This window comes from Garra rufa, chromosome 2 (assembly GCF_049309525.1).
Source record: "Garra rufa chromosome 2, GarRuf1.0, whole genome shotgun sequence".
Lineage (NCBI taxonomy): Eukaryota > Metazoa > Chordata > Actinopteri > Cypriniformes > Cyprinidae > Garra > Garra rufa.
In genome coordinates, this window is record NC_133362.1 from 12989025 (window position 1) to 13016333 (window position 27309).

The 27309-nt window shown below is 35.2% G+C and overlaps 1 protein-coding gene across 1 annotated transcript in view; it reads right to left on the reverse strand.

Annotated features, from left to right (window-relative positions):
- golga7bb (golgin A7 family, member Bb) overlaps positions 1 to 9502 on the reverse strand; it is a 33607-nt gene extending 24105 nt beyond the window's left edge. Inside the window, 4 exon segments of the mRNA XM_073834586.1 lie at positions 6725 to 6757; positions 6760 to 6809; positions 6812 to 6939; positions 9447 to 9502. Coding sequence (XP_073690687.1) covers positions 6725 to 6757; positions 6760 to 6809; positions 6812 to 6939; positions 9447 to 9502 — 267 coding nt within the window.
- Between the last annotated feature and the right edge of the window lie 17807 nt (positions 9503 to 27309).

A 27309-nucleotide genomic window follows, 5' to 3' on the forward strand; every position in this document is an offset into this window, starting at 1 on the left:
TTATAAGCACCATTATGAAAAGCTACCATTGCATAATTGGGTAAGTAACATTCAGATTGTTAACTTGTAGCTGACCTCATATGTGCTCAACATCTGCCACCTACTAGAGGCTGAACAGAAGGAGAACTTGAAAACGATTCAGCAGATATGTAAGATTCATTGAGTGTAAACAGTGCATGGATGGCATGCCTTTAGAAAATGAAGCAGCTCTTGAAAGGGCAGCGTGTCGTTCTGTGAGCGCTAGCAGAGATGCTGAGTGCACATGGCCTCAGGGTCACATGAAACAAATTACAGGTTGCTTTAGCTGTGACACTTTAAGAGGGCTGTTACACAGTAGAACTGCTTTCTGTCGTGCTAGTTCATTGCTTGGCTTGTCCACCCTCTCTCACTCCCTTTAGACGAAAATATCTTTTCACTAAACATTCAGCTTGTCTTGTAATTGTAAACGTGTTTTGGATCAGCATACATTTTCTGGTTGGGTCAATTCAGTTCAATACGAGCAATATACGACTGCGTTATTGAAATGTCGTTGTTTTACAATCTTGTTTAGTCATTTCTGTTCGCTTCTAATGAACTCAAAATATTCTGGAGATCACAGTTAACAAGTAACACAAATCAAAAACAGTTCATTGTGTTGAATATAATTTATTAGATTTGGCACAGAATGAAAGAATGTAACTGGAGACGGCTGTGCTGGATTTACTATACTTACGGGATGAAACAGTCCCAGGACGTTTGCTAAATCTTACTAAAACCATCCTTTTGCCATTCTAAATATAGCATTTATATATATCATTATCATCTCGCTATATCATATATCATAACGATATCATTATATAATTTTATTTTTTGAAAATGTGTTTTGTTTCACTTTTTGTGAATTATATTAATGCAAAAATGCAATAATATTATGTATAAATATTATAAAAATGCAAAAAGGTGTATTCTTATATAGAACAGGGTTAGTCTAGCAACTAAGCCAAATTATTATTATCCTTCCATTGGACTAAAACACCTCATAAATACATTTTATTTTTGTTCTAAAAAAGCAAATAATAATTTCACTTCCTGAATAAATAAGAAAAACAACAATTAACATTAAAATATAAAAGTAAAACTTTTTTTCTGTTTTAAAGAATAAAGTTACAAATTATTATTATTCTTCCATTGGACTAAAACAACTCATAAATACATTTTATTTTTGTTCTAAAATGCAAAACAAAATTATTATTATTGGTTTGTTTCATTTTTTTCTATATTATATAAAAGCAAAAAGTTTATTTATTTTTTTGGCTAAAGAATGGGGTTAGTAGCAAATAAGCGAAATTATTCTTCCACTGGACTTAAACAAATCATAAATAGATTTTATTTTTGCTCTAAAAATGCAAAAATAAATAAATAAATCAAATAAAATAAAATAAATATTATTATTATTATTATAAAGGGTTAATATCAAATAAGCAAAATTATTATTATCTTTCCACTGGACTAAAACAACTCAAATACATTTTATTTTTGTTCTAAAAATGCAAAAAATAAATTAACAACAACAACAACAATAATAATAATAATAATAATAATAATTACTATTATTATTATTAATTTTGTTGTTGTTGTTTTGTTTTACTTTTTCTGAATTATATAAAAGCAAAAAGTTCTAAAAATGCAAAAAATAAAATAAAATAAAATAATTTCTGTTATAAAGGGTTAGTAGCAAATAAGCAAAATTATTATCCTTCCATTGGACTAAAACAACTACATAATAATGATAGTAGTTATTATTATTCTTATTTTTGTTCTAAAAACGCAAAAAAATGAATAATACCAACAATTACTATTTTTATTACTATGATGTTTTGTTTATTTTTTTATTATATAAAAGCAAACTTTTGTGTGTGTGTGTGTGTGTGTGTGTGTGTGTGTGTGTGTGTGTGTGTGTGTGTGTGTGTGTGTGTGTGTGTGTGTGTGTAAAGAATAGAGTTAGTAGTAAATAAGCAAAAATTATTATCCTTCCATTAGACTCATAAATACATTTTATTTTTATTCTAAAAATGCAAATATTATTATTATTATTCACTTTTTCTGATTTATATAAAAGTAAGTATTTGTAAAGAATAGGGTTAGTCCAGCAAATAAGCTCATTATTAATATTAAATTATTATTATTATTATTATTATATGGCTTTTTATGCAATTTTCTTGTTTATTATAATAATGTTGCAATAATAATAATAATAATAATAGTAATAATAATAATTATTATTATTATTATTATTATTATTATTATTATTATTATAGTGCTTTGTTTAACTAAAAAAAAACTTAGGAGGTAGGTTTAGGGTTAGCCTAGGCCCTACACTATATATAACTGTCTTTATATAAAAATTACTAAAAATAGATATCCCTATGCTGTGTGTTTTTAATGGTGTGTTCCCTTTGTTATGGGGATCAAATGTTCCCGCAAGCATAGTAATACCAGTAAATTTAGACCCTGTGGGGACATTTTTTGGTCCTGATGAGGAAAAGAGTTTATAAATCATACACAAAATCTACATAAAAAAAAAACAAGTTTTAAATAAGAGAAAGCAGAAAGTTTTGTGTGAGGGGTATAAGTTTAGGGTAAAGGAGTAGAAAATACAGTATAAATGATAACCCAATGTGTGTATGTGTATGCGTTTGAGTTCAGATACCAGTCTCTAAAACACAACAAATCAATGTGGGAGTCTTTAATAGCCATGCTTTGTGCCCCTGCACAAGGGTAAACACACTGTTGACTTTGGTGTCTCATCTAGACAAATAAATAGCAAGCAAACCTCCAAAGACTGTCTAATGCAGCAGCTCTGCATAAAAACAGAAACACATCACACATCAGTTGTCACAGTAGCCCCAGAACATAAAACAACCTGATTTACTTCCAGCAGTAGTTATTTGAAGGATTAACTGCACTTGATTTGAGGTGCTTGTCAAAGAAGCAGCTAGAGAGCCGTCTAAAGAGGCCTCAGAGTTTATGGCACCGAATGCTAAACTGACCAGCGAAGCGAAAGAAAGACTGTCGGAGCGTTCCTGGAACACAGCGATGACTCATTACAATATTTTTTAATGAAAACTAACCGGATGTAGGACAACAAGACCACAAGATGCCCAGAGCGAGTGCATGACAACTCTACTTGTGACAGCGAAAACATTTTTTTCCAGCTAATGTTGGCTAGGTGAGAGTCAACAATCAGTTTCAATATCCTAGTAAAAGTAAAATCTAGGTTGCTCAGGGATACAATTGTTTCTCTGAATACATTACAAACGGTGGAATCTCATTGTGTATTCTCACTGGAGGGATTTGTCTTGCCTACCTTTTGAATAAATCTGTAAACAAGATGGCTGAATAAACAGAAAGTGCATGCAATCTATTCAGATGCCTAAATATAAACCATTTATTATGCTGTTTGGAAAGGAAGTTGATGATGCATTACAGATAAAGGGCAGCCATACAGACATTATTCTTAAATAGAAAAAATTAAATGGTATTTGGAAGATATGCCATAAGAGAAAAGAGATGTGGGTGCTTGTGCATATTAAAAATGCTCAGCCATGCTTGCATTCTCGGTTTAATTATGAATAATGATGCATATAATGTTAACTATGAAAATAAAAAGCTCTAAAGTTATGAAGTTGTGATGCTAGAGTATTGCACATGGTTGCCAATGGTACTAATAATGTTTCCTTTTTCTTTTCTTCAGGCTGATATGTTAATAAATATTCATTAAACCAACAAAATATATCATCATGCTTTAGTTTTTTATTAATTCACTAATAATCAGATAATCTAAAGACTATGACAATTTAAATAATAACAACAACAATAGTCATAATTTATGAATAGAGCCCCATTGCAACTAATGTCTACTCGACTACATGGTGTAGATTGAGATCCTTCATTAATTTGGATTTCATGGATATTTTGCCTAAAAATTTCTTCTTTCTATCTTACCATAATGTCCACAGGTAAGATCGATGGTGCATTCAGTCATTCTGAAAGCTGATTGGCTTGAATGTTATCTATGTTTTGTTGTGGCGTAGTTTGAATATCTGCTCTGATTGGTCAGATGCTGTCAGACTACTCTAACATTTTTGTACAAGTATTAAAACTTGGTTAGCGCATATGAAAAATTGTTTGTATTGTATATTACACTTTATGCATCTGAGTTATAAAAATGGCTAACTTTGGATGTGTCCCAGTTCGTAAAAAAATGTACTTCAAATATGCAGGTAACGCACAAAATTTAGAATTCTGCCATTGATTACTAACCCTCATGTCGTTCCAAAACTGTAAGACCTTTGTTCATCTTTGGAAAACAAATTAAGATATTTTTAATGAAATTTGAGCGCTTTCTGATCCTCCAGACAGGAATGCAATTGACAAGTTCAAGGGCTAAAAAGGTATCAAGGACACAGTTAAAGTAGTCTATGTGAGACCAGTGGTTCAACTTTAATCTTATGAAGCTACAAGAATACTTTTTGTTTGCAAAGAAAACAAAACGATGAACTAAGTGAAAGTGAGTCGAAGACTGACAGAGAAGAGAAGAAACTGTTAAATAAAGTCGTTATTCCTTTTTTTCTTTGGAATGACACGAGGGTGAGCAATTAATGACAGAATTTTCATTTTTAACCAACAAACAAAAAAGAACCCCAAAAATGTTGTATTCGTTATGTTCATTTAAAAAATAGATAGTCCAAAATCGCATACTGTCTGACTAGGTATTACATTTGAATCTGAACTTACCATTAAAAACGTATGTTTGATATAGTATGAATGGTAGTGTGAACGAAATTTGGATGTTCTACATCCACAGTGTGGTTACTGGTTACCATCACGTGACCAACCAGTGTCAGTTTCTTCACTTTACTGCCATTCATAAGGCCGCGTGTCCACCAAGCGTGTCCACCAAACACTCAGCGTGAACAATCACGCTGGGTGTTCAGCCATTTTTTCTTGGCAGAGAGACTTGAAGAATGTTCATCTTTGATTGGTTAGCTGACTGGAAAGTGACAGTGATGAGCAGACCGTTTTACTCAGAGTGTAGGAGGGGCGGGACTAATACCCACCACCCTGCTTGTACTACAACTGAACAACATTGGAGAAGTTAATATTGCTTGTCTCCAAGTATTTATGTCTTTATCAGATAGAAATGCCAAACTACCATATTACTGTTTTGAAAAATAATACTTGGAGAAACATTTAATTTGTGACATGTCTGCCATATTGCTAAAGCGTATTTCATATTATAGCAACCACAGCGTCTCAACTGAAAAAACAAACAAAAAAAAAACCCTGCACTCTCAAGTCACATTTTTCACAGAATTCGTACCAAAGGATTCTGTTTCTTAAATTCAATTCCGTGCCGGTTGAGCTACAGAAAAAGCTTGTTATATCCGGTGTTGTCCATTTTCCACCCCCTGCCAAATTTTTACACCTCTCATTGAAATCGCTACATGATTGCCAAACCCTAACCCCACCCCCACAGCTAACCCTAAACCTACCAATGCTAGGGGGGTAGTAATTGGGCAGGGGAAAGCAAAACAAATGGAGCTGTAATCATAACTGTGTACAAAAAAAATATTACAAGTGCTCTGTTTTACCACCTCTAGTGTTCATTTCTGTTGGAAACTGCAGTTATATGTACTTGTTGGTACATATTTCGCATCTTGCGAAAAAAAAGTTCCCACAGGTACGTTTTCATCATAAAATCAGGTAGCTTTTGGCATACTATTTTTCCAGTAGGGAGGTATTTAATTTTGTTGCATGTGTCTTGACAGTCACAGTGACTTTTAGAGAGATCAGAATTAAGAGTAATTTCTAACAGTGAAGGAGAGATGCATTCAGGGTTGCCAGGTTTTCACAACAAAACTTGCCCAATTGCTACTCAAAACTAAAAATGTTGAAGTATTTTGGGGTAAAATACATTAGCATTTTAGGGGCTAAATATCACGTTATTGGGGTCACTTCAACCCTGCGGACATGAAAAACAACTAACAGCAGTGTTAATGTCACCCAATTCCGCGGGAAAACCACAGACTTGGCAACACTGACACAGGTTGTTGTATTGTGGCTTATATGAAGGCATAATACATCAGTGTTTGTTTTGATGTCCCGCTTTTACATGGCTTCCAAATAAATAAATATTTTGTTTAAATAAAAATTAATAATTTATTAAGTTTTTTTTATAGCTTACTTGGAGAGGCAGTTGCACAGGAAACATGGGTTTCTCCGATCAACTGTTAGTTATAGCCTACTGCTACCACGGTCATTAATCGGAAATATATGAATGGCACGACTGACCAATCAGAATCAAATATTCCATAGAGCAGCGGAATAAATTCTTTTAGTTCAGCATTTGTTGGTTCTTTATTCAGTCTGTGTATTTGTGTCTCTGTCCAGGGTGCTGAATAATATATCAGTCTGTCTGTATCATTCACACTTTCTTCGGAAGATCCTGTTATTTGACCACAAAATATTGATGCTTCACTTTTGGCTGATTTCAATGGAAAACCTTTAAAAGAAACACCGTGTCCTTTTCTTAATTGGCTTCTTTGAACGCGTCTAAAGCGGTTACAGGAAACATCGTGATTCAAGCCCACAGCAGGTGTCAAAATAACTTCATCCAAACCGCGCGAATGAAACGATCCCGCTCTCCGCTCGAAGCTCAAATGAATGCGTTAATGATTCTTACCTCTGTCGCCATGATGCCTGAGACGGTGGCGGATGTGTGGTGGATCTGTCCCGGTGCTGAAATCCTCTCCACTCGTGGGACAGTAACGGACGGAGAGATGAACACGCTGGTGAGGGTGGAGCAGCGTCCTACTGATGGAGGAGGAGTGACTAGTACAGAAAGTACAGATGTGCTTTACTTCATGTCCGTAGATAAACTGGATCTCCGTGGGGACTCTAAGAGAGAGGGGAAGCAGGACCACCAGAGGAGTATATTACCACATAAACACTGGGGTAAAAGTGCTTCATCAATAAGGAAAGGCTCTAGTTTTTCTTGAGAAGTTGAGACGTTTACAGTGAACACACTGTAATAACAATACATTAAAAATAACGTCATGTAACCCAGAATGTGATCTAATTTGTTGCATTCAGCTGAAAAAAATAAAGTATATACATTTACACAATATAGATGAAATACATTTACATTTAGATTTATACATTAATGTTTAAGTTTACACAACCTAGTTAAGAAAAATATATTCAAAGAATGTTTTGCTAGCGCCGTCTTCAAGTTACTGCTCTTAAACGTTACTTCTTTACGTCCATGTTTAATAACATTTTTTCTTGGTTATGCAAATGTTACACAAAACATTAAAGGAACGTTCAATTTAATCATTTTAAAAACATCGTGGGAACATTTGAAATGTTCTCACAGCGTTCTAAAACATTATGTAAACGTTAGAGAGAACATTGGGGAACGTTCCATTTAATCATTTTGCAAAAACATGATGGGTATGTAAGTTTTAAATGTTCACTGAACGTTCTGAAACATAGTAAAACTAAATAATTTAAATGAAATTAAATACATTCAAATAAATAAAACTAAATAATTACAATTTAAATATTAAGTAAAATTGTTTTTTTTTTAATCCATAAATGATATATAAATAAAATGATGCTTACATTTTGAAAACATCATTTAAGACCAGATAATATTGAACAGATGTAATACTGAACATTCATAGAATCTTGTCAGAACATTAGGCAAAGTTCTGATATCATATGTGACCATGGACCACAAAACTAGTCATAAGGGTACATTTTTGAAATTGAGATTTATAAATATATATATAAATAAATATATAAATAAGCTTTCCATTAATGTGTGGTTTGTTAGGATAGGACAATATTTGGCCGAGACAACTATTTGAAAATCTGGAATCTGAGGGTGCAAAAATCTAAATATTGAGAAAATTGCCTTTAAAGTTGTCCAAATTAAGTTCTTAGCAATGCATACTACTAATCAAAAATTAAGTTTAGATATATTTACAGTAGGAAATTTACTAAATATCTTCATGGAACATGATCTTTACTTAACATAACGACTAATGATTTTTGGCATAAAAGAACGTCGATCATTTGGACCCATACAATGTATTTTTGACTATTGCTACAAATATACCTGCGCACTTAACACCTAAGAGTTAAGGGTTTTGTGGCCCAGGGTCACATATTAAAAAAAAAAAAAATTTGACATTAACACAGTGACTTCATTATCCATGTTTTCCAAAGTGAGTTACTGTAGCTACTGTACCTTCTAGAAGAAAATTCAGAACTTCTCCAGTGTTGTACAAGTTCAATCATTCATCCCTGCCTTTAAGATCTCGAAAACTAAGATCGATATTGAATAAAGGTCTAACAGGTTGTGCAATATATAATCAAGGTGACCAATAAGTGTACTCACAATGTACGGTTCATGTGGATAGAGGTGTACATATTATATTATATTGGATGGACCTAATACACATTTAATATTCCATCTGAAATGAAATTATGACAGGTTTATGGTGAGCTGGCATTTCCCTGGGTCTGTTTGTTGCAAAAATATCTTTCCCTGGCGATCACTGCAGTGGCTCTGCCTGAGTCATACTGTACATGCATGAAACAGACTGCATAATTCACACGAAAGGCAAAGACTCTTAAAAATTTATTGATTGCACTGCTGATGTTTGGACGCTTATGTGCTTCGACCAATATGTGGACTGGAGAGTAGTCATGTTTTAACCATGAGCATGCAGCATATGCATGTTAAAGTGAACTCACTAATCTGGTACTGGAAAGCATACCTTACTTAATGGCCTTGACTTGACCTGAAAATAAGATATTGTTGAACAATACACTCACTGTCTCTCTCTATAAACAGGAACATTTGTCACTTTCGATAGCTGGAACTCGGAGATAGCTAATCTGAATCACATTGGATACAAGACAATACCATCTGCTACAGTCTCTGACTGAAGACTCTTACTGCATGCTACATAATCATAGCAAAGAACTTTGCCTTGCATCCAAACAGTAAAACAATTTGCATTACAGGCCCACGTGGGCTGACATAATCAAAAAGGCTTATTGCCCAAGGCATGTACACGTTCAGATTCAAGGATGATACATCCGGAGAAAAAAAAAAAAAAACAGAGGAAGTGTATACACTAATCACAGCTTATTTGATTAGACAGCATAACGCCTTTGGGAATGTCAGATAATATAAGGTCAAATTTGAACAAACATGCTTAACGTGGGATGCAAAGCTGCTTCATTTAATTATTTTTTTCTATTTAATCAAATGAGACAATGAATCAGTACAGTTTTTGATAATGAACACTTTTGATTTGATAAATTGGTGAAATCTTTCCTGAATGAAAATAGAAAGCATGCCAAACTAAGAGCATTTACTTGATACTCACTCTAGATTGTGTGAATGAAAATCCCAGGCATGGGAATCTCCTCCTTTGTTTTTCATCTAGGCCAAAAATGTCTTGTGCAGATGCCACCATCCCTTGGCACAGAAACGTCTGTCTCACAGGAGGGAACTGAAAAGAAAAAAGAGGGTTTGATGCGTGATATAAATAAAACATTAAAGCGTCTTGGTTTATTGTGTCTTTTTTTAGAGGTGTTAAAAATACAGTGCATAATCTCACTGTGCCTCGTTACTAACATTGCAGAAAGGGAGCTAAAAATAGAACTCCCTAAACAGATGCACACAGGCACCTTTCATAAGAGATTTCTATAGCAGCCAAAACATTCATTATATGCAGTACAATTTATATACAGAAATATTCTATTCTAACTAAAGTTCTTTAAATCACAAGATCAAAAATGTTAAAGGGTGAATTTGATATATTTCATTACTCAGGCTAGAATGGATCTTTTTCTTTAATTCTGTAATCAACATGGTTTTTGAGGGGAAAACTATTTCGTTTTAATATGGAATAATGGAATGAAATCTGATGCGTGCTGATTTCTCAGAAAATTCTGGCAGTTTACACCTAAGTAGTGTACAAATTTTTATATTCAATCAAATACCGCAGAACATCGAATCTATCTTTTCATTTTTTCCTAATTCATTTTTTTTCGTGTACTTCCAGGTTTAAATCTGAATATAAATCCCAGATTTTCATTGTGAACTCAGACTTTTGGACCTCACTGTATATACTTGGTAGAAAAGATGTGTCTAAGGACAACAAGAACGTCACTGTTGCTAAGGAAACTGAACAAAAACAGATTCATTGCTTCTTCTTTTTTTTAATCTGACCACCTGGAATGATCTTTGGATCACACTAAAATCTCAGTAGGATCCCCAGGAACATTCAGATGGAGAAACGTGTGAGAAAAACATATTGCAACACTTCACAGACCATGGAACTATTGACTTTGGTGTGTGAAGTGCATTCCTAAGGTTGTTTCCATTCTCTTGGCATATTGTTTATGAAATCTGGCATTTCTTTTTGTAATATTAGACTGGTGTTGACATGTACGTCTAGTGTTACTGTCTTTTAGTCGGAAGACATTATCATGACAAAGCACCATTATTGCTTTGAAAGGGAATATTCACCAAATGTCTTCCTGAGAAGTCGTACTTTAATATAAATCAAATTCTAAAATTATATATTTATAATGCAAAACTAATGAATTAAAAATTAAAATGCAATGAAATTTGCATTTATTGTTCATTCGAAAAAAGCATTTCTAAATCATTCTAAACGGCATGATTTAAGTATAGGAGTGTTTTTTTTATTTTTTTAAACTACACTACCAGTCAAAAGTTTTTGAACAGTAAGATTTGTAATGTTTTTTTTTAAAGAAGTCTCTTCCAAAGCACAGCAAAAACTAACATTTATTTGAAGTTATTAAACATTTTTACTATTTAAGGGGAGACATTGCAAGGAAAAACACTGTTTTTTCATGCACCTGTCAAGTTTGAGATTTTGGGCTTTTTGGTTTTTCATGAACTGCTTTTTCAGACAAGTGGAAAGAAAACATCCAAAAGACACTGCTAAGTGTTTCTTTTTTAGCACTTTATCTATTTGTCAATAGATTTAAATTACAATGCAAATTTTTTAAGGCCGTTTTCTCCAAATGATTTTTTTTCTCCTACACTGAGCCATAAATGTCCACTTCAGTAGCACTTACATCAAACTTTACATTTTTATTCCTGTCAATATCCTGTAGGTTTTTACAGAGGGATTTGTTTATATATAATTTGCTTGATTTTATACATTTTATTTCCCCAAAAATGTGAAAATATATTGTTTTCTGTCTGTTCTAATTATTTTCGGAATTATGGAGTGACAAAAGGAGATACCAAAAACTTTAATATGTCAACAAAAATTTTTTTGAAACTGACTTCATTCAGTGTTTAGATTTTTGTACTAGAAATGTATGCATATACATATTTCATTAAATAATGCCTAATTTGCATATTTAAACCTAACATTTTAGAAAACTTGTAATACTATTTTTTTTGCAATTATCAAATGTAATCAATCAACTGGGTAAGGTGATAACTATACATCATTTTTTTTTTAAATCCTATTCACCTGCAGTGTCTCACCTTAAAATAAATTTGAATATATTTTAAAATGTAATTTATTCCTGTGATTTCAAAACTGATTTTTTTAAGCATCATTCATATTGTCCAGAAATAATTCCAATATTCTGATTTGCTGCTCAGAAAACATTGTTGAAAACAACAGAGTACATTTTTTTTTCAAGTTTCTTTGATGAATAGAAAGATCCAAAAGATTAACATTTATCTGAAACAGAAATCTTTTGTAACATTATAAATGTCTTTATCATCAGTTTTGATCAATTTAAAGCATCCTTGCTAAATAAAAGTATTAATTTCTATAAATTCTTTCCCAGTGCATATTAGGAAAGCTTTTTATTTCAAATAAATGCTAATCTTTGAATCTTTCTAAATTCTTCATCTTTCTTTCTAAATGTACTCAACTGTTTTAAATATGGATAATAATAACAATATGTTTCTTGAACAGCAAATCAGCATATTAGAATGATTTCTGGAGGATCATGTGGCACTAAAATTTTTTGCTTTGATCAGAGGAATAAATGATATTTTAAAATATATTCAAATAGAAAGCAGTTATTTTAAATAGTAAAAATATTTCACATTACTGCTTTTGTTGTACTTTGGATTGAATAAATGCAGGCTTGGTGAGCAGAAGAGACTTCTTTATATGGTGTATATTTGACATTATTTTAATAAAATGAAGTCCACTAATAAACCAAAGGGTGCTGCCTGTTAATACTGTTAAAATGAGTTTTATGTCTATATGAAGTGAACTTTGTGCATCTGTTATTTGGTAACAACAGCAGCTTTGCCATTTTCCAGACTGGAAAAACACAAAATTGTAGACGGCACAAAAGTGTGTGGCCAATAAAATTATGCTGTCCAGCACATTCACTGTTTGCCCTTAGAAGGTTCAGGAAAACCTCAAAATTACCTCTTCACCACTTTGAAAACGTATGCCTTGTCGGATTTCTTAGGACTCACATTTCAATGCAAGACATTTTATGATTTCAATTTATTTTAGGGATTTTTGCAAGTCCGTGCGGTTGTTATTTATGCGTTTCTGTGTGTGTGCGTCTGTGCTGCATGACCGGTCAGGCTCTTTGCCACCAAAAATATCCTTCGCCTAACTGTTGACTTAACAACAGGAGGAGACGGCTGGAATGTGATCAAAATCATGTTCCATTCCAAGAACGCAGGAAATGAGAATTCTGAAAATGCAAAAATAAAACATTATTAACTTGGAATTGTTAGAAAAGCAAATAACCATTTATCACAGTTTTAAAACACAGAGGTCAAATGAACTTTTGTCACTTTGTCAACTCAGACATACACATTGGCAAGGAATGTGGTATTGCTTCATGAAAGTATTTGACGATACAATAGACATATGAGGATATCTTATTACTCTGGTTGTTAATGTGTTTTAGATGATTAAATGTTTCTCCTAAAATCCAATGACAACACTGCCTGGGAGCAAAGTAAAACAACATCGACTCACAAAAGGAACACAAAATCAACACAGGGAGGGAATGTGATTAAAGTCCTTGTTTGATAAATGGGATTTGATTACTCAAAGTCAAGTCTGGCAGAATATACTGCTGCTAAAGCATCAGTGTAAGATGAAGAGATGAAGACTTTTGGCAGGAATAAAACACTAGAGAGAAATAGAGCAGTAGAAAGACACTATTAGATTTTTTAATGGCCTTCCTGTCATTACAGCAGCAATAATCAAAAACATGACCTCTTACCGTAAGAAGAAGAGCTGGGCTTGTGGATTTGTACACACAGTTCTGTAATCTCTACATGAACAAGATCGCTCCATCATTTAAGACCTAAAAAAAGGTTTAAAATATACAGTCAAGCCCGAAATTATTCAGACCCCTGGCAAATTCTGACTTAAAGTTACTTTTATTCAATCAGCAAGTTTCCCAGAAGATAATAAGACGATGTACAAGAGGCATCATTGTGAAAAAAAAAATATTACTCCTCTTTTATTTACATTTGAACAAAAAGTGGCACGTCCAAAATGATTCATACCCTTCTCAATAATCAACAGAAAAGCCTTTATTGGCTATTACAGCAATCAAACACTTCCTATAATTGCTGACCAGTTTTTGCATGTCTCCACTGGTATTTTTGCCCATTCAACTCTTTCAGGTTGGAGGGTCTTCTTGCCATCACCCTGATCTTTAGCTCCCTCCACAGATTCTCAATTGGATTTAAGTCAGGACTGTGGCTGGGCCACTGCAAAATGTTAATGTTTTTGTCTGCTAACCATTTCTTCACCACTTTTGCTGTGTGTTTTGGGTCATTATTGTGCTGAAATGTCCACTGGTGCCCAAGGCCAAGTTTTTCTGCAGACTGCCTGATGTTGTTGTTGAGAATTTTGATGTATTGCTCCTTTTTCATGGTGCCGTTTACTGTGATTCGGTTCCCTGGTCCACCACCACCATGTTTGGCAGTGGGGATGGTGTTCTTAGGGTTGAAGGCTTCTTTTTTACGCCAAATGAAGGCTACATCATTGTGGCCAAACAATTCAATTCATGTCAAGTTTCATCTGACCATAAAACAGAAGACCAGAAGTCTTCTTCTTTGTCCAGATGACCATTTGCAAAGGCCAAGCAGGCTTTTGTGTGCCTTATCTGGAGAAGTGGTGTCCTCCTTGGTCTGCGTCCGTGGAACCCAGCGGTGTGCAGTGTCCGTTGGACTGTCTGCCTTGAGGTGTTGCCACCAGCAGAGCCCAGATTCATCAGGATGGCCTTGGTGGTGATCCTTGGATTCTTTCTTACCTCTCTCACTATCCTCCTGGCCAGCACAGGTGTCACTTTTGGCGTCTGACCATGTCCTCTGAGATTTTTCATAGTGTGGAACGTCTTGGATTTTTTAATAATACTTTGCACTGTAGCCACTGGAACTTCATAACATTTAGATATGGTCTTATAGCCCTTTCTTGACTTGTGAGTAGCCACAATGCGCAGCCGCAGGTCCTCAGTGAGCTCCTTTGTCTTAGCCATGACTGTCCTCAAACCAACAGCAGAGAGCTTCTGCTTTTCACCTGTTGAGTTGATTAAAACATCTGATCTCAATGAATAGAAATGCTTTAGAACAGCTTGGACTATTTGGAATGGTATAGAACTTTGGATTTTCCCATAGACTGTGACAGTTTGCAAAGGGTATGAATAATTTTGGACATGCCACTTTTTGTTCAAATGTAAATAAAAGCTGAGAAATATTTTTTTCCACAATGATGCCTCTTGTACATCGTCTTATCTTCTGGGAGACGTCTGTGTCATTTCTAATCAAAAAAGAAACTTGCTGGTTGAATAAAAGTACCTTTAAGTTAGAATTTGCCAGGGGTATGAATAATTTTGGGCTTGACTGTATATATATATATATATATATATATTTTTTAAGAATAAAAATCCTAAAGTACAATTTTGTACAATCTTAAATGTATTAAAGCATATTGAACACACACATAAAACAAATAACTAAGAGCATCAAAAACTATACAAGACTTTTTTTTTTTTTAAAGAAATCACAGTTTTTCCCGAATGCTAACACACTATAATGGATTCATTTGGCCTAATTTTCCAAACCATTCATTCAGTTCTCAAAACGAAGACACATTTTGCAAAAAAAATTAACACATTTCCTGTTTTCAAACATGTGGCAATTTGTTTTTGCAAAGCTCTACACAAAAATGGCCTAATTTTTCACAGGTTTAACCATGTTCTCATTCAGAAAACACAAGTACACAACATAATTAACTCAAAATGAGCTCAAATAGCACACATTTTTCTGTGTGTAAACATTAAGTGTACCAAAACTGATGAGACATCAGTTGGAATCTCAAGATAATATAAATAGGGTCACAGGTGATTATGTGCTTTGGAAAATAAACCCTAGTGATGGGAGGTGAAGAAAAGGGGGCAGGAAGAGGAAGGGAAAATAAAAAAGAAGGGGGCTGGGTCAAAGGACATTGTTATTGATGAAATACAAAGCACTATAGAGTACTATGTTCTTGTTCATGGAATAAGCATGAGGAAAGCTGGCCAACAGGCTCATCCACAGGGTTTTTATACTACTTACACACAATATGATTACAGTACACAGAAGCAGTATTTTAAATGAGAGAACTTTCACTGTTTAGAGTAACTACTTTAACATGTTGTACACCCTCAAACTCGTAACTGTTGGATTCAGGAGCGGCATTTACTCTGGAAGTTCATTGCCATACACTAAATGATTCCCAAAAGGTGGTTTTTGCTACAGTCATTTTAAATTTATCTCACCAGAAGTAGCCTATGTATTTGATGGCGCTCTCATGACACACATCATGTTCTCATACAGTGAAAAATACATCATGGAGAAAAGACTGACAATGCGCTGAGAGACAAGACAGAGTAGGATACTAGGTTACTTTTGGTATGAAAGCCTCAGCTTTCAAATTTTGTCATTTTTAAAAAAAAATTAAACAATACATAGCATTTTGCAGCTCTTCAACGTGTCATGACAAATCACTGTAGCACCTCATTTCAAAGTGCACATGGACCCATCACCTCTTCCTCATTACTAGTTATATTATTTTGTTTCAACCGCAGAAAGACGTCAACACACACCATTTTCAATTTCAAGTTCACCAACATTAAAGGATAAGTTCACTTCCAGAATAAAAATTCCCTGATAATTTACTCACTCCCATGTCATCCAAGATGTTCATGTTTTTCTTTCTTTAGTTGCAAAGAAATGTTTTTGAGAAAAACATTCCAGAATTTTTCTCCATATAGTGGACGTCAATGGTGGCCAAGGGGTTGAAGGTCCAAATTGTAGTTTCAATGCAGCTTTAAAAAGCTCCACACAATCCCAACTAAGAAATAAGGGTCTTATTTAGCAAAACGATCTGCCATTTTCTTAAAACAATAAAAACTGTATATACTTTTTAACAACAAATACTTGTCTTGCAATAGCTCAACCTCACGCATTATGTAATCACGCATGTGTGACGTAGACAGAAGTACCGACCCAGTGTTTACAAAGCAAACGTGCAAAGAAAGTCAAACACCCTTTACAAACAAAGGTAAAACAATGATATTGGGCAATTTTGAAGTTTGAGGAGAAAATTAGTTTTTTTGCCCTACCCTCCCCTCCCCCTTTTTTTTTTTTTTTTAACTAAAGCGCACAGACGAAGAACTAAGAGCTAGAGCACACAAAGCTTTTTGTGGTTTAAGAAAATCACTAATCGTTTCGCTAGACAAGACCCTTATTCCTTGGCTGGGATCATGTAGAGCCCTTTGAAGCTGCACTGAAAGTGCAATTTGGACCTTGAACCCATTGGCTCCCATTGAAGTCAACTACATGGAGAAAAATTCTGGAATGTTTTCCTCAAAAACCTTAATTTCTTTGTGACTGAAGAAATCTTGAATGACATGGGAGTGACCAAATGATCAGAAAAGTATTGTGCTGGAAGTGAACTTCTCTTTTAGTTTACTCTCCTGTTTTGTTTGTCAGAAAAAATAGCAGCGTTATGATTGGTCAGATTGCCTTTCAATCAAACTCTCTGTGAACAGTCAACTGCGTGTTAGCAATCAAGAAAAAGTACACTGTAAAAAATGACTGAATTTAACGGTAAACAAAAAAAAAAAAAAAAACTGTAAAAATGCTACAGTAAAAACCTGTTAAATGGTTAATGGTAAGTTCCCCTACTATATACGGTGAAAAACTGTATTTGACATTGCGTGTAATTTTACGGGAGTATACTGCTTTCGGAAGTGTAAAATTTACAGTAAATAACCGTAACCTGACTTTCCCAGATTCCCTGCGTTACATTTTGTTAAATTTTATGTTTTTTTGTTTGTTGTTGAAATAACTGTTTCTTAGTTTGTTCTTATCAGTTTTGTACATTACATCTAAGGTTGTTAAATGAATGTTTATTGCTTTTTTTAAGCTTCATGTGTGTTACCATGATGGTGTTTAGTGTTTGTGTGAATGACACTGTGCACGTTCTATATATGTTAATATTTAAAACCTGCTTGTGATGGGCTTTGGTTCATGTGACTTTCTCATCTCTTAAATGCTGTTCTTTTAAACTTGCTCAAATAAACCTGAAAGAAAATATGAATTGTGGTTTTCCTCAAAAATATTAAGCAGGAAATCAGAATATTGATGATTTCTGAAGGATCATGCGACACTGAAGACCGGAATAATTACTGATAATTGAGCTCTGCTGTCATGCCAATAAATTACATTAAAATACATTGTAATAAAATTGTACAATAGTATTGTTTTTACTGTATTTTTTGCCTTGGTGAATGTAAAAAATAAAACAAAAAAAAAGCTTACTGACCCACACACACACAGTTACTCAGCAACAAATTCAATATTCATACATGTTTTTGTATTGCGACATCTACCAAATTTCAACTTTAACTGAATCATACCACTAAAAAGAAACCCACAGAGCGAAAGTGTTTATATGATGTCATGGTGTGCTTTATCCAGTCTACAAAGGGGAAATAAGAAATATTTAATCATTTGCTTTGACAGCCTGCTTTGTAAAATCATACTGCACCTTGTAAAATGCAAAAAGTCAATTATACATGTAATAGTCTAGGAGGAACTTTGGCAGACAGGCTGCAGCAGTAAACCTATCAAAATCAGCACTGAACAGACAGTGACAAGCATCTTTAACAGGAAAAATAATTCATCATTACATCTGCTGTGACTGAAGAAAAAACGAAACCTCAATGAACTGCGAATTCCAGAGTTGTAGATGGTGAGACAAAACTGTGGCATAAAACTAAAGGCCTTTCACAGGCCCCTACGGCCCATTTAAAAGCAAACTCAAAGGCTAACTGAACTCGCATGCAAGTTTCTGTATCTATTAGGTCAGAGGACAGGGTTTAGATCTGAACGTCTCCATACTTGTGCAGACAAACACCACATCTCGAATATCTTTTAGCTGAGGTACTGGAACTCGTGTATATGCTGTTGCCATGGTCTCAGTGATAATAATAATCGCTACCGATTCAAAAATGCTTCCACAAGTAGCAAATAATTACTGTAATTGACATTACAAAAGCCAACACATGTGGACGCACACACTGTTTAGTGATTAGAAGCATGCTAATATCTGGAAAGACAAGAAAAGTGTGGTTAAAGAAATGGATTATGCAGTTTTGATGAGTTTAGCCATGGTTTAGCTGTGCTGGGACGCTATTGTGTTTGCTGCGGGTTTTGGCGTGCCGAACGGCTTCTTGTCTGTTTCTGATTAATCCAAACCGATGACTTCAGAACTCTATGTCCATTTGAATACTCAGACCGCAATCTTCTCTAGGATGGAAGTTTATGAAATGGCTCCGTTTTTGTCAAGATGGATTTTTAGTTTTCATTATGTAACACATTTTTTATCCATTATATAAGAACGAACACTAAGATTTATTAGGATAAAAGATTGCTACCTTTTCATCAGATTTCATCAGTATCAGTGTAAATTTTCAAAAAATATTGAGGTTCAAATGTTCAGCTATTCGTGTCCTCAAGCTTCTCAGTCTATGGAGCTCCACATCTAAGCAGCACATGGTAGTTCAAAACTTTTTCATCCAACACTGAAATGAACAATAACAGCCTTTGGTCAGTAGCTTTCATTGCAAGTAAAAAAAAGCAGGGTGAACATCTCCTTTTGTGTTGAACAGTAGAAAGAAAGTCATTCAGGTTTCAGATGACACGAAAATGAGAAAATGATGACAGAATTTCATTTTCAGATGATATAGTCCTTTAAAACAAAGAAAAATCTATATTCAATGCCTTGGATGAGGCACTTGCTGAATCTGTTAGAGCGATTTCACAGCATGTGTCTCTATCACTAGTGGTCTCACCTCTGGAGGACAGACACCAATGTTACAGATATATGGCCAAACTTTCTGTATTATGATCTGTAAATTGGCTCACTATGATCTTCTAAGGGCCAGGGTACCCCAGGCTTCGTTTAGATTAAGAAATCATTATTTCATCAGGAGGTCATGTGCCAGACGCAGTTCACATGTAATTCCACGAAACAATACCCTTGGCAGAACATATTATAACTTATTCAAAAGCTAGAGTATGTGCTCTGAGGCATCACTGCCAACCTGGTAAAGAGCACACTAGTGTGCACAACAGTGTGTGTTTTGGCTGACAAGAGCTTTTTAATGCAATAGAATCAAAGGTAAAATGCAAAAATGAAAATTCAATAATTATTTACTGACCGTAATGTTGTTTCGTTTTATTCTGTAGAGCACAAAAAGAGATAGAATGTTCAAAACACACTTTTATATACACTTTCCATATAAAGGATAAAGGCAAGACGCTACAGGGAAAAATTATATATACATATACAGTATCATTGAAAATTTTATTACATTGGTATAGGATTAATTAATTTCCAGAATGAAAATTTCCTGATAATTTACTCACCCTCTTGTCATCCAAAATGTTGTCTTTCTGTCTTCAGTCACAAAGAAATTAAGGTTTTTGAGGAAAACATTCCAGGATTTTTCTCTATATAGTGGAGGTCTAATGGTGCGTTCACACCGCACACTTTTTCTGCGTCAGGCAACGCACCTAACGCATCTAGTTTGACGCATGTACGTCGAAGCTGGCAACGCTTGCTTTTTGGTGCGTTCACACCGCACACGTCAGGCAACGCTCCCTTTTTTTGCACACTTACCCTGAATAAACCATGGCAAACTATTGGGACTGGACATTTTGGAATCCTCTCATGACCATGTTTCGCTAGCTAACGAAATGGGAAATAATTACGTTGAGAAAAGATTTGACATCCCGATCTCTTCAGCGATCTTCATCCAAGCAAGTTCCTTTACATTCCTGTCTTTATACAACAACGAGGACGGATCATACAATTCTCTGCGATTGCAGACGGCTAGAATAAGCTTGTAGCCGTCTGCAATCGCAGAGAATTGTATGTTGTTGTTTTTTCTGCTCCCGCTTCATTCAAAATACGTGTGGTGACGTCGCTACAGTGAGACGCTCTGATTGGTTGACGCACTGCGTCAAGTGCGTCAAGTCCGTCAAAAGTTCAGCTAGCTGAACTTCTGCGTTGCTTGCGTTTGCTGCGTTGACGCTTGAAACGCAGGTAACGCTTGAAAAGTTGACGGATCCAACGGACACAACGCAACGCAGAGCCTCTGACGGACCTCTGACGGACTCAACCATTGACTTTACATGTAATCTTGCCGCAACTGACGCATGACGGTGTGTTCACACGGGGCGCAAGCGTCAACGGCTGTGTCCAAATTCAGGGTCTGCATCCTCCTTAGGATCCTTCCTACCAGGTTGAAGGAGGAGGGGTCCTCCGAAGACCGCAAAACCTGGAAGTAGGTGTCAGTGAATTTGGACAGCCTACACTTCTTTCAGTTCCCTCCCTTCCCCGTTGCTTATATCCTGTCGCCTAGCAACCGTGACAGCGCTAAGCAAGAAGTAAGGTTATCTGTACTGCACAAAACAAAATAACTACTCTTTCATCCCTAAAAGCGTTAAAAACATCTTCAATCACTATCAAGAAATTAGCTGTGTGTAAGGGGATATTCACACAGGCAGTTAGAAAGAATCTAGTTTACGAAAGTGATGTTTTTTAACATATATACATACAAATGTAAAAAAAAAGCGCTTAACGCTAAAACCAAAGGCCTAACTAGACAACCGCTGTAAAAAAAATTTTTTTGAAACGCCAGTTTTTTTAAAACTTCCATCATTACTACCGCTTGCTTCGTCCGCCATTATTTGAAAATTCTGGAAGCGCTCTGCCGAAAGGAATTGTGGGATAGGTAGGACGGGAAAGGATCCACCAGACCCATCCTTCAAATTCGGGGAAAAGGAGGACGTATTTGTGGGCCGCATTTGAAGGATCCTATGAATTTGGACAGCCTTCGTCGCGGCGCTGTGACGTAACATCCTTCAAATGAGTCCTCCGAAGGATGTAGACCCTGAATTTGGACACAGCCAACGCTTCCCATTGACTTTGAATGGGTGACGTCAAGCTTTGCCGAAAGGAATTGTGGATCCGTCGGCGGCGCTTCACTCGCGTTGCTCGCGGCAGAAGTTGAGAAATTTTCAACTTCTGCCGCGAGCAACGCCAGTGAAGCGCCGCGTCAGCCAATCAGATCGCTCTATGCAAATACAGTGGCCAGGCGGCTGCCAATCACGTTCATCCTGTTCAAGAGCAGCATTTCATTGGCTGACGCTGCTATGACCATAAACGTCAGCCACGCCTTCCGTTAAGCGTTGACGCTTGCGCCCCGTGTGAACACACCGTGACATTTGGGGCGGTGTGAACGCAGCATAAGGTCTAAATTGCAGTTTCAAATGCAGCTTTAAAAGGATCTACACGATCCCAGCCGAGGAACAAGGGTCTTATCTAGTGAAACAATTAGTCATCTTCTAAAGAACAATTCAAATTTATATACTTTTTAACCAAAAATTCTCATCTTGCACTAGCTCGACCTCATGCGTTATGTAATCACACACGTGATGTAGGCAGAAGTAACAACCCAGTTATTACAAAGTATTACAAAACGTGCAAAGAACATCAAATGCCCTTTACAAAAAAAAGGGAAAAAAAGGTAAAACAACAATGTTGGACAATTTTGAAGTTGGAGGAGAAAATGAGATTACCTTACCTTTTTTACTGGAGTACACAGAGGAAAAACTAACCACACGTGACCTTTCCAACATGATTACGTAATGCCTGAAGATGCGCATTGCAGAGCTAGTGCAAGATGAGCATTTGTGGCTAAAAAGTCTATACATTTTAAGTTTCTTAAGAAAATGAACAGTCATTTAGCTAGATAAGACCCTTATTCCTCTGCTGGCATTGTGTAGAGCCCTTTGAAGCTGTGTTGAAACTACAATTTGGACCTTCAACCTGTTGGTTCCCACTGAAGTCCATGAAGAAAATTCCTGGAATGTCATGACAGACATGAAGAACTTGGATGACATGGGAGTGAGTAAATTATCAGGAAATGTTCCTTCTGGAAGTAAACTTCTTCAATAATAATACTTAATTAGATAAGGGAATAATACTAAAATAATAAGAGAAAACTTTGTCAGACAAAATGGCAGATTCAGCATTATCATTGGTCAGATCACCTGTCAATCAAACAGTTCTTTCTGGTCCTCGAATCTGATTGGCTGAGGCCCTGCTTACACTAGTATGTTTTCATTTTAAAACAGCCGGTGCAGCGTTTTTAGCAAAAAATTATACGTTTTAAAATGAAAATGCACTAGTGTAAACGTGGCCTGAGAGAAGTGCAATATTCCAGTGATATCGGAACGCCAATTGTTTCACCGTTTGTATTACTACGCTTGCATTATTTCTCACAGCGAGTGTCATGGTGGATGCCCAAATCCAAATATAATTTCATAGATAATACTATTTTTGTGCCACAGAGTGCATAAAAAAAAAATTAGGTGAGAATGCACTTAGACTTTAAATATGTGGTTTGCTAATAAAGATAATGTCTAATTTGCTTCAACGTTTTCAGAGATGTGAGCTCTGATGCCTCTATAGTTGTTAAACATAAGATATAATTCATTTGGGGAAAAACTAACGGTCAGTCTTTGGTCTCATTAATCTATTATTTGCTCCAGAGCAAATAGTTTTGGCTGAGGGAAAAATCATCACATTTCAAGTAAATTTAATACATCAAATACCTTATAAGAGTCTTAAATTGCTAGAGCTCCATAGAAATATCTCATTGTATAGCACCACTCTAAATATTTTTGTCCTTCACTTATAGCATCTCTCCAACAGGTACAAATTACTACAAGTCCCAGGCTGCCATAATAATACGAATGTCTCAATCACAGTTGCACAATTCTGATATATCCTGCCCAAAATTTCAACATGAACACAGTGTCAACAATAGCATCATTAATTTCCTGTCATCATATGGCAGGGCAGATGGACATGCCCTTCAGGCAGAAACCGCGGACTGTGCTTATCCTGACACGACAATGGCGGGTTTCCACCATCCCGCATGGATGCTCTGGCAAGGGTGATATTTCCTGTTCGTCGAGTCAGTGTGTCAGAGCCACAGTTTGTCCATTCAACGCATTCACGCCAGCAGTGACATAAGGACAACACGACAGAATCCAGGGAGTGACTAAATATAGGGAAGATCAAAGGATGGGCATAGGAAGGGCTGGACATCGGTCTGTGAGAACAGCGCCCTCAAGTGGACTACAACTATTTTAGCAAAGTTAACAGCCAACAGTAAATTACTTAATGCAAGTTTAAAGGTGCTTGAAGCAAGTTTTGATAACTTCCATAACATTTAGATAAAGAGATGTTAGCTAAATGAATGTGTAAACTGACTCACTGCAGAGAGCATTCGTGATTTACTAGAATAGCATGGGCCCCAACCTTTTCTTCTTTCTTTTTTTTTTTTGCTGCTTTCTGGAGGCTGTCACAGATAGAGGTATAAGCTGGCATGAAATATTATAAACTAGCATGATATTTTAAGTGTGGTTAAAAATAAAATAAAAAAAATAAATAAAATATAAAACACAATAAAAATAAATAAAAGCTTCTTGTCTGCATTTATGTGTGGTCCTAATAAAAAATAAACAAATAAATACATTAAATAAAAAGCTTCTTGTCTGCACTTATGTGTGGTCCAAATAAAATAAAAACATATATAAAATAAAATAAAAAATAAAATAAAAGCTTCTTGTCTGCATTTATGTGTGATCCAAATAAAATAAAATAAAAATAACAAAAAAAAAATAAAATAAAAAAAATAAAATAAAATAAAAGCTTCTTGTCTGCATTTGTGTGGTCCAAAAAAAAAAATAAATAAATAAATGCTTGCATTTATGTATGGTCCAAATAAAGTAAATAGCTTCTTGTTTGCTTTAATAAAATAAAAATAGGAAAAGCTTGGAATTTCTTAATTGCATTAAACTTTATCTGTGACAGCATATTAACATTTAGCAGACACTTTTATCATTTGAATTAAATCCACAGGCAGAGGTGTAAGCTCAAGTATAGTTATATCTGTTAACAAGGAGGGATATTTTGTGTGTGGTCAGTAAAATAAAATAAAATGCTTCATGTCTGCATTTTTGTGTGGTTCTAAAAATGAAAAAAAAAAAAAAAAAATTACATAAAAAGCTTCTTGTGTGGTCCTAAAAAAGAAGTAAAATAAAAACAACAACAACAACAAAACTGGAAATGCTTGGAATTTCTGGCTGTGAATTTAATTCAAATAATGTGCTATTTATGATAATAAATACAGGAAGTGATTGACAATGTTAACAAGGTCATAACGTCATTAATTAAGGTTCATGAAATAGTCTCAATTTACATTACAATCTTAGAATAATCTCTGTAAGAAAAAAAAAAATCTAATATACTGAATAGCATTATTATGTCTACTTTCTAACCACAGTCACTAAAGCTACAGTTTCAATTTAAGGGAAAATATGATATGTGGTTGATAACGGAAACCCTATCAGAGATCTGAGAGAAAACCTGAGGCAAGGCTGTTTAAGATAAACTGCAAGTTATAAATGCTAGTATGCAATGTGTGTTTATTAAAATCTTTATCACTGTAAATCTCCAGAGAGGCCAGACTATGAATAGAGGTCTTCATGCATGCAACATGGAGGTTGTAACCTCAACATTCAGCCCTGGAACACATCCAAACTGCCCACATCGAGCTGCTTACCCTGGGGCGACTAACAGACAGGGCCTTATTAATCTCATTCAGGCTGGGAGAGTTCACCAAAGAAGAAAAAACACTCATTATTCAAGTATAATGTAGAAGTGTAACACTAATATTCCCACACCGGGGATCGAAATTACACCAACGTATATTTAAAATCCATAGAAACTGCATATACAGCTGGAAGAAACTAAATGTACACGTTTTTGATCTATACTAATTAGCGCCGTCATTCTAACCAGTTAATTTAGCGCAATTAATTATAAAATAAATCATGTGATTAGGACATTAAACATAATTAATCATTTCTTTCTGACTCCAATGTAAATTGCACAATTCAAAGCTAAAGTACTAACTTTCACAAGAAGTTGAAATGGTTTCTTAAAAATATGGCAAAAAATAGCAGGCAATGGGGCAGAGATGTCATTCTGCGTATGAAAACAAAAACGCTAAAAAAAATTTTTTTTAAAAACCACCTACGTTGTAAAGGTATGATAAAAATAAACAAACAAAAAGCTTCTTGTGTGCTTTTTTTATACTAAACTAAACTAAAAAACAAAACATAAAATAAATAACACCTACTGTTCCAAGGGATGATAAAAATGTGGAAATAAAACAAACAAAAAGCTTCTTGTCTGCATTTTATTTGTGGCCCTACAAATAAACAAATTTTATTTTAAGGGATTTTTAGAATCCCTTGGCACAGGGGATGTATATAAATAAAAAAGAAATACATAATAAATAAGCTTAATTAAACTTAAATAAAAAACAATAATAATTTATAATATTACACAATAATATATGCATTGTCTATGCATTCATTTAATTGGGTGTTTTTCCTATACTGTATGAAATGAATTGTAAATAATGTGATCCATTATTTACATATCATGTAATCATTTCAATGCAATTACAATAATTATTCTATTCACACTGATAGTATTAATGGATTGCTGAAAAAGCTTGCAGGTTGCATGCATTTCAATGATTTTCATGGTCATGTGCATCACAACAGTGGAATGGTTTGTGTGGATGCATAGACTTGAAATATCAAAATGACATTTGTTCCACAGACTGATGAATCCAAACAAAAGGATCCACCCGGATACGGTCATTGAAAACGTATGGAAAATCCTGTGCTAGAGCACAGATGCATTTACATCAAACAGAAATGACACAGCTTCAACGCCAACCCAGATGAGACAATTGTGAGCTGAAATTTTCAGTAATGAGGTACCAAGAGAACGTCGTGCTTTGCTCTCGAATCAGATGTCATATCCATTCCCAACAAAAGGTGTAAGTCATGGTTCATTAACTCAGAGCTGGACTTCACATCATGGATTCTAAACACAGAATCCTTGCGAGAGTCAAACAAGGGCCAAATCTCCTCCCTGTTCTCGGAAGCACAAGTTTTTTTACTCTCCTCTTCTTCTTTTTTTTACCTAATCAAGAACGGAATACAATTTGCACACTTCTCCTTAACTAGTCTTTTTGCACATGAAGCCCCGTTCTTTCTCATTTATGCTTTAAAAAAATCGAAAAGGAGCTCCAACACCATATGAATGATGGGGGGAGGAAGGAATGGAGCAGGAACAGCCAAAATAATAATAACTCCCCCCTGCTCTGGATTAACTTGTCAGACATTCTCTTTCCTTCTCCCTCTCTCCATCTTATGAAAGATCTGCCAACGTCTTGATGCTTTGAAGTCATGTCTGTTTTCCAAACTGTTATAGCACATCCCACCCTGCTTTGGCCCTTTTCTGCACACAACGGGCCAGAATCTGTGGGGCCTCATTATGGAGAAATGGTTGATAATCACAGCAGTGTGAGCGCAGGAAAATAACACCAAGAATCCCTCATCCCGCTCTGCGGGCTCACACGAATACGTCCTATGTTTCTGGCCGGCTAGAGACACCCAGAAAGGAAGATGTTGAAGGTATGCTGTCATTTCAAGCATATTTACTGACTAAACTTTCCTCTTTGCCACTGTCTTTCCATCTGGAGGCCCACACA